The sequence below is a fragment of the Pecten maximus genome, chromosome 7 (genome assembly GCF_902652985.1).
Source record: "Pecten maximus chromosome 7, xPecMax1.1, whole genome shotgun sequence".
NCBI lineage: Eukaryota > Metazoa > Mollusca > Bivalvia > Pectinida > Pectinidae > Pecten > Pecten maximus.
The window spans coordinates 30,165,118-30,185,045 of NC_047021.1; the positions used below are offsets into that span (position 1 = coordinate 30,165,118).

The 19,928-nt window shown below is 42.5% G+C and overlaps 1 protein-coding gene across 6 annotated transcripts in view; it reads right to left on the reverse strand.

The window, feature by feature from the left end:
* LOC117330532 (dynein heavy chain 3, axonemal-like) overlaps window positions 1-19,928 on the reverse strand; it is a 141,117-nt gene that overhangs the window by 75,073 nt on the left and 46,116 nt on the right. For all 6 annotated transcript variants that reach the window (XM_033888915.1, XM_033888911.1, XM_033888913.1 and 3 more), the window contains exons 6-10: window positions 3,088-3,270; window positions 1,304-1,472; window positions 1,050-1,188; window positions 510-614; window positions 53-183 (exon numbers count right to left, since the gene is read on the reverse strand). In XM_033888915.1, the coding sequence (XP_033744806.1) occupies window positions 53-183; window positions 510-614; window positions 1,050-1,188; window positions 1,304-1,472; window positions 3,088-3,270 (727 nt within the window). The remainder of the gene's footprint in view (window positions 1-52; window positions 184-509; window positions 615-1,049; window positions 1,189-1,303; window positions 1,473-3,087; window positions 3,271-19,928) is intronic.

Genomic DNA, 19,928 nt, shown 5'->3' on the forward strand with positions numbered 1-19,928 from the left:
GTTTTTATCAATACTAAATCCTGTACTGATGAAGAAATGACATGATAGTTACTTAGACTCAAAGTGGTAGAGGATGTTGTACATTATTGGGTGTGTAATGTACAAATCTCTGGTCATGAAATCTCGTCGCTCTAGGACTGTCTGATGCCAGGGAAACACCTCTCTGCCTGCAGAGTTAGATGGCTGTAATATAGAATGTGGTCATTCCTTAAATGAAGGTAACAGCATTATAAAATCTGAAATTTTCTTTTAAAGTGATCAGAATTAATTCAAATACCAAAATAAGAAATCAACAAGTATACATTCCCTTACTGAGAAGTTGAAAGTATTATTACTCTCCACATCAAGAAATTGGTAAAACTGCTTTCTCTTACCGAAAGACAATATACCAAGTTCAATTTCTGAACATTAATAATTTGACATTTTCTGTTTATATTCTCCTCACCAGAAACTTAATGTATTTATTTATGCCCTATGTATACAGAGTTTATTGGTGAGGGAATACCTACTTTCTCTGGCATCCAGACACCAAGTCTCTCCTGTTCTTTATGATCCAACAGGATATAGTCCAGAATGGCTTTCTTTATGGCATACTTCCTGTCCTCGTCCATCTCCTGAAAAGTTAAAAAATAGTATAACAGAATGGTGTACACTAGTCACGTATATCTTAATGTTGGATAACATAAGATTACATCAGATTCTTAACTAGGCATCTGTTATTGTTCAAAACATCATATCTCCACTTCACCAATTGCAAACAGAAAAGATGTTTATATGTTTAAGATTTCATCAAAATATCTTTAAAACTTCAAAAGTTATGCACAAAGCAAGATTGTATTAAAAATTTTGCACTTGACATCTGACTTTGAAATGAAGGACACAGTGACCAAATCTTAGTACACCGCACAGCATCATTTATAGATATCTTAAATGGTTTTAAAGTCGTGCCCCAGACAGGATTGTATTAGAATGACAGGGACGACAGGAAGCAACAGTCTGAGGGTTTGACGTAATAACAGAAAAGTCGACAATGGATCTAGACTGGTTACCTTGAGGAATTGTTTACAAGCGGCCGGTACGGACATACGAAGCTCCTTCGGGACAAAGTTGTAGATACCCTGGATGGTCTCCTTGGATACAGGTGAGACCATGTATGAGTCTATAGCCTTGTCTACCAACTGGTAGTATCTGAAGGAAGGAAATATTTGATGTAGGGACACCTGTCCATCATTTTATATACATACTAGAGATTTTATTACAAAATACAAGACAACTACAATAGAATGTATCGTTACCAACATACCTCGGTTTGTCATCCTCTGTGGGGGTACAGGGCCGTGACAACCCATGGGTGGAGTAGTAAAATGGCGGGAAAACGACCTTCAGGACTGACAAGGTCATGTCATCATATCCTGTTGCCAATCGCAACTCGTCATCATCAACTCCACCCGAGTCATCATCTGATTCATCCTCTACAATTATAAAATGGTTTTTGTGATGTTGCATAATCATTTGACATTTTCTATGTGAAATTAAGGACCTTATTTTTTTGTAAAAGTTCATGAATTGTGTTGAGAAATCCATAAAGTAATTATTGTAAGTGATCAAATGTCTTGTAGGCTATAAGAGTTATTGCCCCTTTTACTCTAAGCTACGTATAGTTGTGAGAACATTAGATCTGAACCATGTCATCATAGAAGACAGAACAGATGAGGGAAGTAGAGGGCAAAGACAGAGAGGGTGTGGAAATGAGAGGGAGAGAGAAGGATGAGTAAGGTTAAGAAAAGATTGATGTACATGGTAGTGTAGGGGGTTGGGAAGGAGAAAGGAGTTTGTCAGAGGGTGATAAGTTTTAGGGTGTGGTAGGGATAATGGGACATGTTCTGACCTCGTATGTGATGTGATGAGAATGATCTGTACAGTTTTAGGGTGTGGTAGGGATGATGGGACATGTTCTGACCTTGTATGTGATGTGAAGAGATGGAGAGGATCTGTACAGTTTTAGGGTGTGGTAGGGATGAGGGGACGAGTTCTGACCTTGTATGTGATGTGAAGAGATGGAGAGGATCTGTACAGTTTTAGGGTGTGTTAGGGATGAGGGGACGAGTTCTGACCTCGTATGTGATGTGAAGAGATGGAGAGGATCTGTACAGTTTTAGGGTGTGTTAGGGATGAGGGGACGAGTTCTGACCTTGTATGTGATGTGAAGAGATGGAGAGGATCTGTATAGTTTTAGAGTGTGTTAGGGATGAGGGGACGAGTTCTGACCTCGTATGTGATGTGAAGAGATGGAGAGGATCTGTGCAGTTTTAGGGAGTGGTAGGGATGAGGGGTCATGTTCTGACCTCGTATGTGATGTGAAGAGATGGAGAGGATCTGTACAGTTTTAGGGTGTGGTAGGGATGAGGGGACATGTTCTGACCTTGTATGTGATGTGAAGAGATGGAGAGGATCTGTACAGTTTTAGGGTGTGGTAGGGATGAGGGGACATGTTCTGACCTTGTATGTGATGTGAAGAGATGGAGAGGATCTGTACAGTTTTAGGGTGTGTTAGGGATGAGGGGACGAGTTCTGACCTTGTATGTGATGTGAAGAGATGGAGAGGATCTGTACAGTTTTAGGGTGTGGTGGGGATAATGGGACATGTTCTGACCTTGTAGGTGATGTGAAGAGACGGAGAGGATCTCGACAGCTTTAGCGAGAGGTAGGGAAGGGGTAAAGGAAGGGGTTCTGACCTTGTAGGTGATGTGAAGAGAATGATCTGGACAGTTTTAGGGTGTGTTAGGGATGATGGGACATGTTCTGACCTTGTAGGTGATGTGAAGAGAATGATCTGGACAGTTTTAGGGTGTGTTAGGGATGATGGGACATGTTCTGACCTTGTAGGTGATGTGAAGAGAATGATCTGGACAGTTTTAGGGTGTGTTAGGGATGAGTTCTGACCTTGTAGGTGATGTGAAGAGAATGATCTGGACAGTTTTAGAGTGTGTTAAGGATGAAGGGACGAGTTCTGACCTCGTATGTGATGTGAAGAGAATGGTCACAACAGTTTTAGGGTGTGTTAGGGATGATGGGACGAGTTCTGACCTTGAGACTGATCCTCCTGAAGTACTGGCATGTCATGTATAAATGGGGGAGAAGAAGGACGGCCACTGTCCACACTGTCATCAACACTGACAGAACTAAACCGGGTCGTCTCCTCTCCACGAGCTCCGCCGGAACTGCTGGTGTGGTGATGGGAACTTCCTGTGTAGCTCTGAGACAGGGTCCCTGGAATAAAATAGATTAAAACATCAATATCACTATATATCTCCTGATTGGACCAGTTTTTCAAGCATATACCATATCAATGCTGTTTGTAAGATGTGTGTTTCAAATAATGGGTGACAAATTGTTACTTGACAAATCGAAAAATAGCCGAATGAAAGTTGACATCTATGCTGACTGATGGACAGTTGAGCATCTAACTCTACGGAAATATAAATATGATGTTCGTGGATGATTTCTTTTTTTAAATTGTACATGATGGAAAACTGTTTTTATGTTTTCTTTCAAATACTAGGGGTTCATCATTATTTCTATTATTTAGTATAAAACTAGAAAAGCCTGTGGTTAGTAATTCTACTGACCAGAAATATATATGGGTGGGCTTATTACCAGGCAAGGGCTTATTACCCCATAAATATTGTAAAGTATCATGCATTTGTTGGTATTTCTTAAGGGCCACAATACATATGGGTGGGCTTTGTTATACTTGGCATGGACTTGTAGACAAATACAGTAACATGTTATATGGTAACAGAGGTATTGAGATGGACTCTCAGGAAATGATTGATAAATACGGTAATATGTTGTATGGTAACAGACTATTGAGATGGACACTCAGGAAATGATTGATAAATACGGTAATATGTTGTATGGTAACAGAGGTATTGAGATGGACACTCGGGAAATGATTGATAAATACGGTAATATGTTGTATGGTAACAGAGGTATTGAGATGGACACTCAGGAAATGATTGATAAATACGGTAATATGTTGTATGGTAACAGAGGTATTGAGATGGACACTCGGGAAATGATTGATAAATACGGTAATATGTTGTATGGTAACAGACTTTTGAGATGGACACTCGGGAAATGATTGATAATTACGGTAATATGTTGTATGGTAACAGAGGAATTGAGATGGACACTCGGGACATGATTGATAAATACGGTAATCAATAAAATATAACAATACAAAACAGAAAAAGAAAGTTGTTTGCAGGATCAGGCAGCCCCGACAGAGAGAAATGATTAATACTATGGCTGGAGGCAATGTTGATCTCCCATATTGGATCAGTATGTTGGATAGAATGCTTTCAAATTTAAAATGGTTAAAAGATTTAAACAAGCTAGAGTGGAATATTTAAAGTCTATTAATCTTAAATGGTTTAAAAGGTTTTTCTGTAACCTAATTCCCAAAGAAAACATGGGATTAAGTCCAACACCGACCAGTTGTAAACACAGTAGAATACAGGTTAACTAGGATCACAGCAGTCAAGTCTAAGATCGACATACCAAACTAATGGTCTTATCACACGGGTACCTCTAACAAAGCATATAATCCAGGAAAAAATATGTGGTACGCATCAACAAGAGTATCATGTACAAGGCAATGCCATAAGTGCTCTCTTTCCCTGGTAAAGTAACATACAGTCTTGTATCAAAAGTTAAGAAATGTATTAAGAAGAATTTTTAAATCAAAATTCTGCTAGACCTCACCAATAAAACTTTGTGTTCAATATTTGGTTTTTAAAAGTACTTGAAAGGTATATTGTACTTTACTTAACCATTTCATCACTGAGCAAGGTCATGAAGTAGCTGGAAGTAGTTTAAACCATAAAGTACACTCCTTTGTTTTTACACCGCCAACACAAATGTGCCAAAAATATACTTAGATATAGTAATACTTTAATCAGTACTTAAATAGTAAGTCTAGGCTCCCTTCTCAGTGAACTCTCAAAATAAACTTCTAAGTCTGATTAACTGCGGAACACAATTGTTTATAATTTCTTGTGATATTGTTAGCTGAAATATTTCATCAAATAATGCTGAGGGGCTTAGTATGACATAGCCCCAGTTTCATCATTTAAAAAAAAGGGGGGGGGAAATATATATATAATTATATGAAAGCATTATTTGATTTAAGAAAAAAGACTTGATTAAGAAATTTTCCATAAGTTTTCGGAAATTGATGAATCTGAAGGGTCAAGACAAGCCTTGCAGTGATTAGTTATGGTCCAGACAAGCATTGCAGTAATAATAAAATATGACCTCTAATCTATTGCTGTGACCTTGACTTTGTGGTTATGTACCTTGTGTGGTGAACAATACTGTCGATCATTACATAAACCTGGGAGGAATTATCAATTAAGTGCTATTAAAAGTTTATATTAAAAGTAATTGGTCCAAATGATATCGCGAAATAGATGAACAGAAAAACTTCCCATGCAAGGGAGATAATAAACAAAGAATACAGTTGGTTATATAACATTATCCCAGTAACAATAACATTGTATTTATGATCTGTTTGTTCAGATATCAAATATCTTGTAACATTATCAGAATTATGAGATCATTTCCCAAAGGTACACAATGCCATTATCTGATAATTGATTTTTCCCAACACCTGTGTAATCCTAAATAGTTCTTTGTACCTCAGATTAATGAGTTTTATATAGAGGAATAATTCTAACTCTCAAAAATTGATTGTAATGATAGCAGGTGCCATGTAGATCTGCACAACATTGCCTTAATTATCTAGTCATCAAAAAATGTGTAACAAATTATAAATCTTTAAATCATTTAAATATTTAACAGGCAGAAATGCTATTAAATTGTAAGTAAAATTTTGAAACTTCTATCCTATAAAGGAATGCATGGAAAGGCACTTTCTTTTCCTTTTCTCTAATTCTTGCTTGATTTTTTTTAATTTGATTTATTTGTTGTTTTTTTGCTATAGCAATCAGCTGAACAATTGTTTTTATGAATACCTTGACAATTTGCATGAATCATACATGAAAGATAGGATAAAGGTATGTAATCAAATAATTAAAGTAGGAAATTAATCTTTATTTTATTAACTGACACAGTGCTGTATATCTACAGTTTTAAACATTTCAGAATTATATACCTGGTAGCCATTGGAGACCTCAGATCATAGTCCTTCACAACAAATATTGACATTTCACTTTTTCACCTGGTTAAAGAATGACCTCTATTATCAGAATTCTGTTAGCTTACTTTCTCTTAAACACAATCCAAATCAATACCTAATACATCTTACTGAATTTATAAAACTGGATTTGTAACAGACTTGATTTGAAATTTTCATGAATTTTAGTTCAGGATTTAAAGAAAATACTTATTGTGGGATTTTAATAAAAAGAATTTACATAAAAGACAAGTTTTAAATAGAAGCTAACCATGTTGTACAAACGGAAGGGTGTCTATGCAGAGTGTTGAATTATGACTGTTATAAATAGCTAATACATACCTGTGTGAATAGGCTTATTACCTTATACTATATCAACATACAGGTGGGGGAATAGCTCATAAACTGATAGGCCTTCAGTTCATATTGGAAATATGATGACATGAGTATTTATATTGGTAGATATAGTGAGTTACTGCATCTGTGTGTTCCATTACAAAGACAATTACAGTTCGTCCTTCAGGTATTGAGTGAAACCTCTGGTCACCAGGAATCAGCAGTAACATAGTTCGTAGTTACACACAGTACCCCTCACCTCACCCACACTGTCCACCTCACCCACACTGTCCACCTCGCCCACACTGTCCACCTCGCCCACACTGTCCACCTCGCCCACACTGTCCACCTCGCCCACACTGTCCACCTCGCCCACACTGTCCACCTTGCCCACACTGTCCACCTCGCCCACACTGTCCACCTCGCCCACACTTTCCACCTCGCCCACACCAACTCACCCACACTGTCCACCTCACCCACACTGTCCACCTCACCCACACTGTCCACCTCACCCACACCAACTCACCCACACTGTCCACCTCACCCACACCACCACCTCACCCACACTGTCCACCTCACCCACACTGTCCACCTCACCCACACTGTCCACCTCACCCACACTGTCCACCTCACCCACTGTCCACCTCACCCACACTGTCCACCTCACCCACACTGTCCACCTCACCCACACCACCACCTCACCCACACTGTCCACCTCACCCACACTGTCCACCTCACCCACATCACCTCGCCCACACTGTCCACCTCACCCACACTGTCCACCTCACCCACACTGTCCACCTCACCCACACTGTCCACCTCACTCACACCACCTCACCCACACTGTCCACCTCACCCACATCACCTCGCCCACACTGTCCACCTCACCCACACTGTCCACCTCACCCACATCACCTCGCCCACACTGTCCACCTCACCCACACTGTCCACCTCACCCACACTGTCCACCTCACCCACACTGTCCACCTCACCCACACTGTCCACCTCACTCACCACCTCACCCACTGTCCACTCACCCACACTGTCCACCTCACTCACATCACCTCGCCCACACTGTCCACCTCACCCCACACTGTCCACCTCACCCACACTGTCCACCTCACTCACACCACCTCACCCACACTGTCCACCCTCACCCACACTGTCCACCTCACTCACACCACCTCACCCACACTGTCCACCTCACCCACATCACCTCGCCCACACTGTCCACCTCACCCACACTGTCCACCTCACTCACACCACCTCACCCACACTGTCCACCTCACCCACACTGTCCACCTCACTCACACCACCTCACCCACACTGTCCACCTCACCCACACTGTCCACCTCACTCACACCAACTCACCCACACTGTCCACCTCACCCACACTGTCCACCTCACCCACACTGTCCACCTCACCCACACCAACTCACCCACACTGTCCACCTCACCCACACCACCACCTCACCCACACTGTCCACCTCACCCACACTGTCCACCTCACCCACACCAACTCACCCACACTGTCCACCTCACCCACACCACCACCTCACCCACACTGTCCACCTCACCCACACTGTCCACCTCACCCACACTGTCCACCTCACCCACACTGTCCACCTCACCCACACTGTCCACCTCACCCACACTGTCCACCTCACCCACACTGTCCACCTCACCCACTGTCCACCTCACCCACACTGTCCACCTCACCCACACTGTCCACCTCACCCACACCACCACCTCACCCACACTGTCCACCTCACCCACACTGTCCACCTCACCCACATCACCTCGCCCACACTGTCCACCTCACCCACACTGTCCACCTCACCCACACTGTCCACCTCACTCACACCACCTCACCCACACTGTCCACCTCACCCACATCACCTCGCCCACACTGTCCACCTCACCCACACTGTCCACCTCACCCACATCACCTCGCCCACACTGTCCACCTCACCCACACTGTCCACCTCACCCACACTGTCCACCTCACCCACACTGTCCACCTCACCCACACTGTCCACCTCACCCACACTGTCCACCTCACCCACACTGTCCACCTCACTCACACCACCTCACCCACACTGTCCACCTCACTCACATCACCTCGCCCACACTGTCCACCTCACCCACACTGTCCACCTCACCCACACTGTCCACCTCACTCACACCACCTCACCCACACTGTCCACCTCACCCACACTGTCCACCTCACTCACACCACCTCACCCACACTGTCCACCTCACCCACATCACCTCGCCCACACTGTCCACCTCACCCACACTGTCCACCTCACTCACACCACCTCACCCACACTGTCCACCTCACCCACACCACTTCGCCCACACTGTCCACCTCACCCACACTGTCCACCTCACTCACACCACCTCACCCACACTGTCAAACTCACCCACACTGTCCACCTCACCCACACTGTCCACCTCACCCACACCACCTCACCCACACTGTCCACCTCACCCACACCACCACCTCACCCACACTGTCCACCTCACCCACACTGTCCACCTCACCCACACTGTCCACCTCACCTACACTGTCCACCTCACTCACACTGTCCACCTCACCCACACCACCTCACCCACACTGTCCACCTCACCCACACTGTCCACCTCACCCACACTGTCCATCTCAACCACACTGTCCACCTCACCCACACTGTCCACCTCACCCACCTCACCCACACTGTCCACCTCACCCACACTGTCCATCTCAACCACACTGTCCACCTCACCCACACTGTCCACCTCACTCACACCACCTCACCCACACTGTCCACCTCACCCACACTGTCCACCTCACCCACACTGTCCACCTCACCCACACTGTCCACCTCACCCACACTGTCCATCTCACCCACACTGTCCACCTCACCCACTGTCCACCTCACCCACACTGTCCACCTCACCCACACCACCACCTCACCCACACCACCACCTCACCCACACTGTCCACCTCACCCACACTGTCCACCTCACCCACACTGTCCACCTCACCCACATCACCTCGCCCACACTGTCCACCTCACCCACACTGTCCACCTCACCCACTGTCCACCTCACTCACACCACCTCACCCACACTGTCCACCTCACCCACATCACCTCGCCCACACTGTCCACCTCACCCACACTGTCCACCTCACCCACATCACCTCGCCCACACTGTCCACCTCACCCACACTGTCCACCTCACCCACACTGTCCACCTCACCCACACTGTCCACCTCACCCACACTGTCCACCTCACCCACACTGTCCACCTCACTCACACCACCTCACCCACACTGTCCACCTCACCCACATCACCTCACCCACACTGTCCACCTCACCCACACTGTCCACCTCACCCACACTGTCCACCTCACTCACACCACCTCACCCACACTGTCCACCTCACCCACACTGTCCACCTCACTCACACCACCTCACCCACACTGTCCACCTCACCCACATCACCTCGCCCACACTGTCCACCTCACCCACACTGTCCACCTCACTCACACCACCTCACCCACACTGTCCACCTCACCCACACCACTTCGCCCACACTGTCCACCTCACCCACACTGTCCACCTCACTCACACCACCTCACCCACACTGTCCAACTCACCCACACTGTCCACCTCACCCACACTGTCCACCTCACCCACACCACCTCACCCACACTGTCCACCTCACCCACACTGTCCACCTCACCCACACTGTCCACCTCACTCACACCACCTCATCCACACTGTCCACCTCACCAACACTGTCCACCTCACCCACACTGTCCACCTCACCCACACCACCACCTCACCCACACTGTCCACCTCACCCACACTGTCCACCTCACCCACACTGTCCACCTCACCTACACTGTCCACCTCACTCACACTGTCCACCTCACCCACACCACCTCACCCACACTGTCCACCTCACCCACACTGTCCATCTCAACCACACTGTCCACCTCACCCACACTGTCCACCTCACCCACCTCACCCACACTGTCCACCTCACCCACACTGTCCATCTCAACCACACTGTCCACCTCACCCACACTGTCCACCTCACTCACACCACCTCACCCACACTGTCCACCTCACCCACACCACCTCACCCACACTGTCCACCTCACTCACACCACCTCACCCACACTGTCCACCTCACCCACACTGTCCACCTCACTCACACCACCTCACCCACACTGTCCACCTCACCCACACTGTCCACCTCACCCACACTGTCCACCTCACCCACACTGTCCACCTCACCCACACTGTCCACCTCACTCACACCACCTCACCCACACTGTCCACCTCACCCACATCACCTTGCCCACACTGTCCACCTCACCCACACTGTCCACCTCACCCACACTGTCCACCTCACCCACACCACTTCGCCCACACTGTCCACCTCACCCACACTGTCCACCTCACTCACACCACCTCACCCACACTGTCCAACTCACCCACACTGTCCACCTCACCCACACCACCTCACCCACACTGTCCACCTCACCCACACTGTCCACCTCACCCACACTGTCCACCTCACTCACACCACCTCACCCACACTGTCCACCTCACCAACACTGTCCACCTCACCCACACTGTCCACCTCACCCACACCACCACCTCACCCACACTGTCCACCTCACCCACACCACCACCTCACCCACACTGTCCACCTCACCCACACTGTCCACCTCACCCACACTGTCCACCTCACCTACACTGTCCACCTCACCCACACTGTCCACCTCACCCACACTGTCCACCTCACCCACACTGTCCATCTCAACCACACTGTCCACCTCACCCACACTGTCCACCTCACCCACACTGTCCACCTCACCCACACTGTCCACCTCACCCACACTGTCCACTTCACCCACACTGTCCACCTCACCTACACTGTCCACCTCACCCACACTGTCCACCTCACCCACACTGTCCACCTCACCCACACTGTCCATCTCAACCACACTGTCCACCTCACCCACACTGTCCACCTCACCCACACTGTCCACCTCACCCACACTGTCCACCTCACCCACACTGTCCATCTCAACCACACTGTCCACCTCACCCACACTGTCCACCTCACTCACACCACCTCACCCACACTGTCCACCTCACCCACACCACCTCACCCACACTGTCCACCTCACTCACACCACCTCACCCACACTGTCCACCTCACTCACACCACCTCACCCACACTGTCCACCTCACCCACACTGTCCACCTCACCCACACTGTCCACCTCACCCACACTGTCCACCTCACCCACACCACCTCACCCACACTGTCCACCTCACTCGCACCACCTCACCCACACTGTCCAACTCACCCACACTGTCCACCTCACCCACACTACCTCACCCACACCACCTTGCCCACACCACCTCACCCACACCACCTCACCCACACCACCTCGCCCACACCACCTCACCCACACTGTCCACCTCACCCACACTGTCCACCTCACTCACACCACCTCACCCACACTGTCCAACTCACCCACACTGTCCACCTCACCCACACTGTCCACCTCACTCACACCACCTCACCCACACTGTCCACCTCACTCACACCACCTCACCCACACTGTCCACCTCACTCACACCACCTCGCCCACACCACCTCGCCCACACCACCTCACCCACACCACCACCTCACCCACATCACCTCCCCCACACCACTTCGCCCACACCACCTCGCCCACACCACCTCACCAAGACACATAAGTTTATATCCCTGTACCCATCAGAATCTGGATTGTCTCACTTCCCTCTCAAATATTTCAGAGGTAGTTTTTTCAATGGTTGAAGCCATTGCATTTTTTTTTAATTCTATAATTCTTCAAATGAATTGTAAAGTAGACCTCTATAGCTTTCAGGTTCAAAGGTTTTTTTTCCACAATTCTTATTCTATCCTAATAAAACTGTGAAAAAAGAACCTCTTAAAACAGTACTTGTTGATTTAACTGGTAATTAAATGATTATTTATTTACTAAAAGTATATACTGTATACTAATTCAATACATTAAATTAGGCCTAATGGATGGTCATAAAGAATCAAAATACAATACAGAGGATGTAAAATATGAAAATATATGACACTACACATCATTTCCTCTGTCTATGCATATTTACAGTCTTCAAAGGTGATTTATTTATATTGATTCAAACTTGTAACACATTATGTATTTCCTACAACATTCCATCAATGAAACATGAAGTGAAGATACTAACACGTCCATTATAAGAACATAAATGACAGAGATAGTTTCCCTGTAGATATTAATGTATGTAACACCTGTACCCCTGATACAAATTTTACCAACGCACGTTTAAATACTGCAGCTAAAATATTTCCTCAGTGAAAATTAATTACTTAACATATTTCAGTAACTTGTCTGAAAAAGTTCCTAGCTAAGAGAAGGACACAGTCGATCAGACCTATGATCAGACAGAATACAGTCCTTTATTGTTACTAATGAATCATTCCCCCTAAAATATATAAAAGTAAAATAGATTGAAAATGATATGCTTCTTTCAAATTTAAGGAGATTAAAATTTATTGATCTGCATAGTAATGGACCTTACCAATTAAAGGTTAACTTAATAACTTGCTGTGCAGCATACTGGTGATCATCCTCAAAATCCAAAATTTCGAAGATGCCTGCTGATGTAATTGTTTGTGATATCAAATGATATCAGAAATAAATTTCAACAAATGAATGATTAAAACCTGGACATACAAAATCTTATAACACCTGGACATACAAAATCTTATAACACCTGGACATACAAAATCTTATACCACCTTGACATACAAAATCTTATAACACCTGGACATACAAAATCTTATAAAACCTGGACATACAAAATCTTATAACACCTTGACAAACAAAATCTTATAACACCTGGACATACAAAATCTTATAACACCTGAACATACAAAATCTTTTAACATCTGGACATACAAAATCTCATACAAAATCTTATAACACCTTGACAAACAAAATCTTATAACACCTGGACATACAAAATCTTATAACACCTGGACATACAAGATCTTTTAACATCTGGACATACAAAATCTTATAACACCTGTACATACAAAATCTTATAACACCTGGACATACAAAATCTTATACCACCTTGACATACAAAATCTTATTACACCTGGACATACCAAATCTTATAACACCTGAACATACAAAATCTTTTAACATCTGGACATACAAAATCTTATAACACCTGTACATACAAAATCTTATAACACCTGCACATACCAAATCTTATAACACCCGCACATACAAAATCTTATACAAAATCTTATAACACCTGTACATACAAAATCGTTTAACACCTGTACATACAAAATCTTATAACACCTGGACATACAAAATCTTATAACACCTGGACATACAAAATCTAACACCCGGACATACAAAATCTTATAACACCTTGACATACCAAATCTTATAACACCTTAACAAACAAATCAGTACGTTCAGACTCATCCATTCAACATATAATTACATCATTCATATTTCATGACTGTGCATACACTGTTAGTGTCCGTGGTAGTCCGAGATGGAGAAAATCAGAAAGGTGTAGACAGCATGTCAACAGATTTCTCACAAAGTACAGGAAACCTAACAAACAGTGCTGGCAAAACATGAATAATTAATGGTACAAAAATGTTGTTGTATTAATATGAATTGGTTAATCCACTACAGGGTACACTGGCTTGAGAGAAGGTACAGGCCGGGCCGATAGTCTTTGTCTACCCTATCTAGAACCATTACATCTTCAGTTAAAAATCATTGCTACATAAATTCATTTTTAATTTTCATCCAGTAATACTCGACCATTTTTACACTTCACTCCTGTCATACATTTTTAGGTGCAGGGTCTGATTGTAGTATCTGGTGGCTACCTCAATGAATATCATAAGTATTGGAGGCCAGTTGTATGCTATCCAGAGCAGTTGTGATCAAGTACATTGTCCTAAGAAACATTCACAACAACACAGGACAATAGCAGTCTCCACCTCCTGAGGAGTACGAACCACCCCAGGCAGGGTTTAAACAACATAGCCCCATCATTACCATATATAGCTTATCACCCTTAGACACAAGGGCATCAGTGCCAACAGACACCAGTGGTTCTATATATCCAGTCAATATTAAAGCTGAATCAAAAAGTAAGTACAGGTGCAAAACCTGAAAGTTTGGTGACTACCTTGACTACTACTATAAAGAATTCAGCTGAGAACATTTTAGGAGTTGTTGTTTTCATGACAAGATTCCTTCAACAGACGAACTGACAACATAATTCGAGATTATCCCCTTTATTTCTGGCCCAAGGTTTCATTAACTTTCCTTTTCTTCAGAAATTCCTTAACTGAAAATTTCCCACAGTAAAGCATTACAGAATTTAAGGAAAGAATCTTAAGTTAAGGAACCTTCCTTAAATTTTAAAATGCTTTCCTATGGAAAATTTTCAAGTTAAAAAATTTCCTGAAGTAAGAAATATTGATGAAACTGGTCCCAGGATATTTTGTGAAAATGGTGAAAAGATCATTATTATTATCAACATTATATTTCCTTGTGTGATAGAATCTACAGAGGTAGATATACTCTTCAGTGGGTAACAATTATCACCACAACACAAACTGTACAAACGTCTGTAACCCTATCCCTAACACCTGTATTACCGCGACAGGTAGGCATGCAACCTCACACCCCAACAGTGCACTGTTTACACGTCATACCAACACCACTCACAAATCGTTCCCACACACCTCTACACCAACAGGGTACAATATTTCATTTACCAAGGAATTGTCATTTTTCTTAACATTTTCTAGCTTGGACCTTTTGTACTTTTTTTTAAAAGTTGGCTGAGTCGCTAAAAATTTTATCTTCAAACTTAATATTTCTACATTAAAAACTATGATTAATTTGCCTTTATGTTAAATTGCTGGGAATGGAAAATCATTTACAGGCAGAGAAACCATCCAAGATATAGCTCCAGTTTTATCAACGTTCCTTAACATGATAAATTTTAATTCTCCATCGGAAAGTGTTATTGGATTTAAGGACAAAATCTATGTTAAGGAACTGTCCACTTTGTGATGCTTTCCTATGGGAAAATTTAGGTAAAGATTTCCTTATGTTCAGAAATGATGATAAAACTGGGGTCTGATTCATTTGTAACATGCTGGTCAGTATATTAATCTTTTTCTGGAAGTCATATACAGAAAGACTTCAAACCGATCAGTTCCAAAATGAAATTTAAACACCCAAAGCTGTTACAATGTCAGCTTCCATTACAACTTGTGAGGTGATGGTAGCTCAGTTGATGGTACGTAAGGTCTACCCCATCTCAAGTGAAGATCTGAAATGTGTGGTTTGAACCCTCCTTTAAATGGTGGTTTGTGTTTTTCAGGAAGCTGAGATCAACGACAATCCTGTACTGTTGTGGTGGTGCCCTTGGGCAGGACACTTTACCCCAATTGTTTTGAATAGCATGAGATAAGCCTCTTGTATGACATTCAGTGAGATAGCCACCAGCTACTACATTGACTCGACCTCAAAATGACCCTGGCTGTTCACAAGGCACTATCAAATGCCACATTCAAACAAACATCCATATGTTATGATGTTTTTTTTGCCTGAATTCATTATACCCACACCCACCAATCTATTCAATTCTTCAGCATTTCATTTTGATGTGTCAAAAAGAAAAGAAAATGTCAAAACATAGTTGTGTCAGAACTGTTTTATGACAGTAATTTGTAATAATATATATCGATCAACATGGATCTTCTGAGGAAGTATAATATGAGATTTAACAGATTATTTTGTAGCCCAAAAAAGATATTTACCTCAACTATTCCTGATAAATACCTGTATCACAACATGAAATCCACACTGATAACAAAGCCAGATTGATATGCCCTAAAAACCTTCTTAACTTTAAACACGTAGGGGACTAAGCAAACCCACAACCATCAATCAACGAGAACATCTATAGTATTGACATTTCATCAATAATTGTCTAAAATCAATCTCCCATCAAAAAGTGTAAAGTTGTCTGACAAGCAGATATAACATCAGACATCTTATGTAATGACAAGGGCCGTGTTGGTTTTGACGAAGATTGCATGTATAGGTAAGCATTTTCTAACCCCATTTAATGATTGTCTTCACCTATGGCTAGCCTATCCCTACTTCAGAATCATTCCTCTGCTGGGGTCACAGCCCTTAACCCTACTTAACCATCGACCTTCACCTATAGCCTAGCCTATCCCTACTTCAGAATAATTCCTCTGTTGGGGTTACAGCCCTTAACCCTACTTAATGATTGACCTTCACCTATGGCTATGGCATAACCTATCTTTACAATCATAATTCTACTCAAGACTTTGTTTGATTGCTGGGGTCATTGTCCAATGAACGCCAGTTGTCGTTTTAAGGTTGGGTCTCCTGGTAGTAGTTGATGGCTACCTCAACGAACAACATACAAGAGGTCTGACACATGGTATCTCAACCACGGAGGAATACTGTGTCATAAACAATGGAGGAATACTATGTCTTGCCTGAGGGCACACCCATCTGAGAAACACAAACTGCCATGAGTAGGGATCCAACCATACACCTTGTAATGTCTGATGCTCGTGTGAATGAGCTGAAGCCTGTATTTACTGGAGCTAGTCCGGAGTCTACTCTGCAATCCCAACCTACACCTTCATGAGTGAAAGTATCCAATTCTCAAAATACTGAAATATCTTGTATTGTCAAAATCTAACATGGACACATATGGCAGATATTATTTCTAAAATACTGAATTCAGTATCAATACTGAACACTTTCACGCTTGCACCTAGCTGTGGCCAGAGTCTACTCTGCAATCCCAACCTACACCATCATGAGTGAAAGTATCCAATTCTCAAAATACTGAAATATCTTGTATTGTCAAAATCTAACATGGACACATATGGCAGATATTATTTCTAAAATACTGAATTCAGTATCAATACTGAACACTTTCACGCTTGCACCTAGCTGTGGCCAGAGTCTACTCTGCAATCCCAACCTACACCATCATGAGCGAAAGTATCCAATTCTCAAAATACTGAAATATCTTGTATTGTCAAAATCTAACATGGACACATACGGCAGAAATTGTTTCTAAAATACTGAACACCTTCACCAATGCACGTAGCTCTCGGACCCTTCTGTCTGATCCACACCCACTTTATACACATAGCCCTGTCTGTCCCATTCTCTAAATATGATTCATTAGGACAATTTTTATCTTGGCTGATCAAGAACACTTTCTGTCCGGTTGGTGGTCTGAAATGGATCACAACAAATCTGTATGATCAAGCTGCACCTACCAAATGCCCACCAGCTTAGAAATGTGTGGTACGTGTTATGTCATATGCCAGTCAGACCTTGAAAATGCTGTGAAGAAGATATATACATTTGGCTTAAACACAACACCTGCCAATTCTCCGCGGAATTGTCACCCAGGTTCTTTAATCCATTGATTCCCAAAAGCCAAGTCGTAATGTATCAGTTGGCATGAAAGAGATAGATTAGACTTTTATTGGTGAGAACTATTTAGATTAGCTACACCAAATCTATAGCATCTATCTATAACAGTTCTTTAACATACAAATGTATACAGCACACCTCAGAATCAATCCTCATAATGATTCCACATATATACCCCAGACTATGTCAGGTGGTTGTCAGGTAGACAGCTGTTAACAACCCACGTAGACAAGGAAATCACTTTCGAGGCAATACTCCTCACCAAACATACCATTTGTCCTCTTACTACTGAACACCAAACATTATATTATTGACTTTAGATATGTAAGTATTTAAACTTCAAAAATCATTTGATGTACAAGTTCCAAAAATCATCTGATCTATGAGTTATAGACGCTTTCATATGCAGATTAAGAACTTTACTTTATAAGGCATTAATTTAAAGAAAAAAAAATCCTGTTATAATTATTTATCCCACAAATCTCTGTGATATTTAAAGTTACCACAGATGTTACATAAAGTGGTTTTTTTATTTCTGAATTTAAATTTCATGATTTAAACCCGAAGAATGTTCAGTAGTCCCTTATGTATGTTTTTAATTTCTCAAAATTAGTTACGACTCTTGTGTTTAAATGGACAGATCTTTTAAAAGCTAAAAGAAAATTTACAAAGATGATTCTGGTGAAAGTAAGATATTGTATATCTATAAAGATAGAGACAGAACCCATTTCTAATACCTAAATTTATTTATAAAGACCAACTTAATCGACCCATTCACAAAAATTTTAAAAAAAGTGTGTGTAATATTAGTGATCTGAACTTCCTGTTGCTGTGTGGTAACATGTTGCATCACCATTGTAATCGATAAAAAAACAATTTCGATGAATTACACTGAGAATAACTGTATACAAGGACACAAGGTCACAACAATAAAAATACTTAATTTCATAGCAAATTGAATCTTTTAGACTTTTAACCTAAAAAAAAATTAAACTTTTTTAGTGTTGTTGAATGTCACTAAAGAAAGTCAATCTATAGACTAGAAGGCCTATACAAATACCAAGGTTTAATCTCAGCGAGCCTGGAACTATAGAACTTTGTGTTTAAGGTCTATGCAGGAAGACTTTGATTTGAGCTTAGGTAAATAAACTTCACCCTACTGTCTATAGAATGTCAATATTTACAACATTTTTCAAAATGTGTGCCTGTTTGAATGTTGAAATATGAGTTTTTAAAAGCAATGCTGTAACAATGGTGTAGTATAGTGTTTTTGTAGTGATAAGATTGTCAGTTATGCTGTACATTATCTTTATACCTGAAATATAACATTGGACAACTTTTGGAGTAACGTACATCACAACATAAACACTAATATATCTTTGTTTAAATAATTATATGGACTATACGGTCTGAATATAGAGGTAATTATGCCTGTGTTCAGAATATACTTAGTTATAAAGACCACAATATCACAGACAGTCCTTTTTGGATCACCACATGTTTCCAGAATTTCAAGAATATTTCAGCCAAGTATGACTAGGACTACTTTCAATGAAGTATGAATGTCTGATCATCACATATTCATTAACCTTAAATGGGGTTTCAACAATGATTACTCAACTCATGAATATGATATCACCTGATGATTTGTTAATTAAGGCAAATAAATCATAAATTCCAACCTAGACATTTCTCTTAAAGTAGGCAATCCTCAGTGTAAAGGGAGGCGATGGTCAGTGTCAAGGGAGACAATCATAAACATCAAGGGAGACAATCATCAACTTCAAGG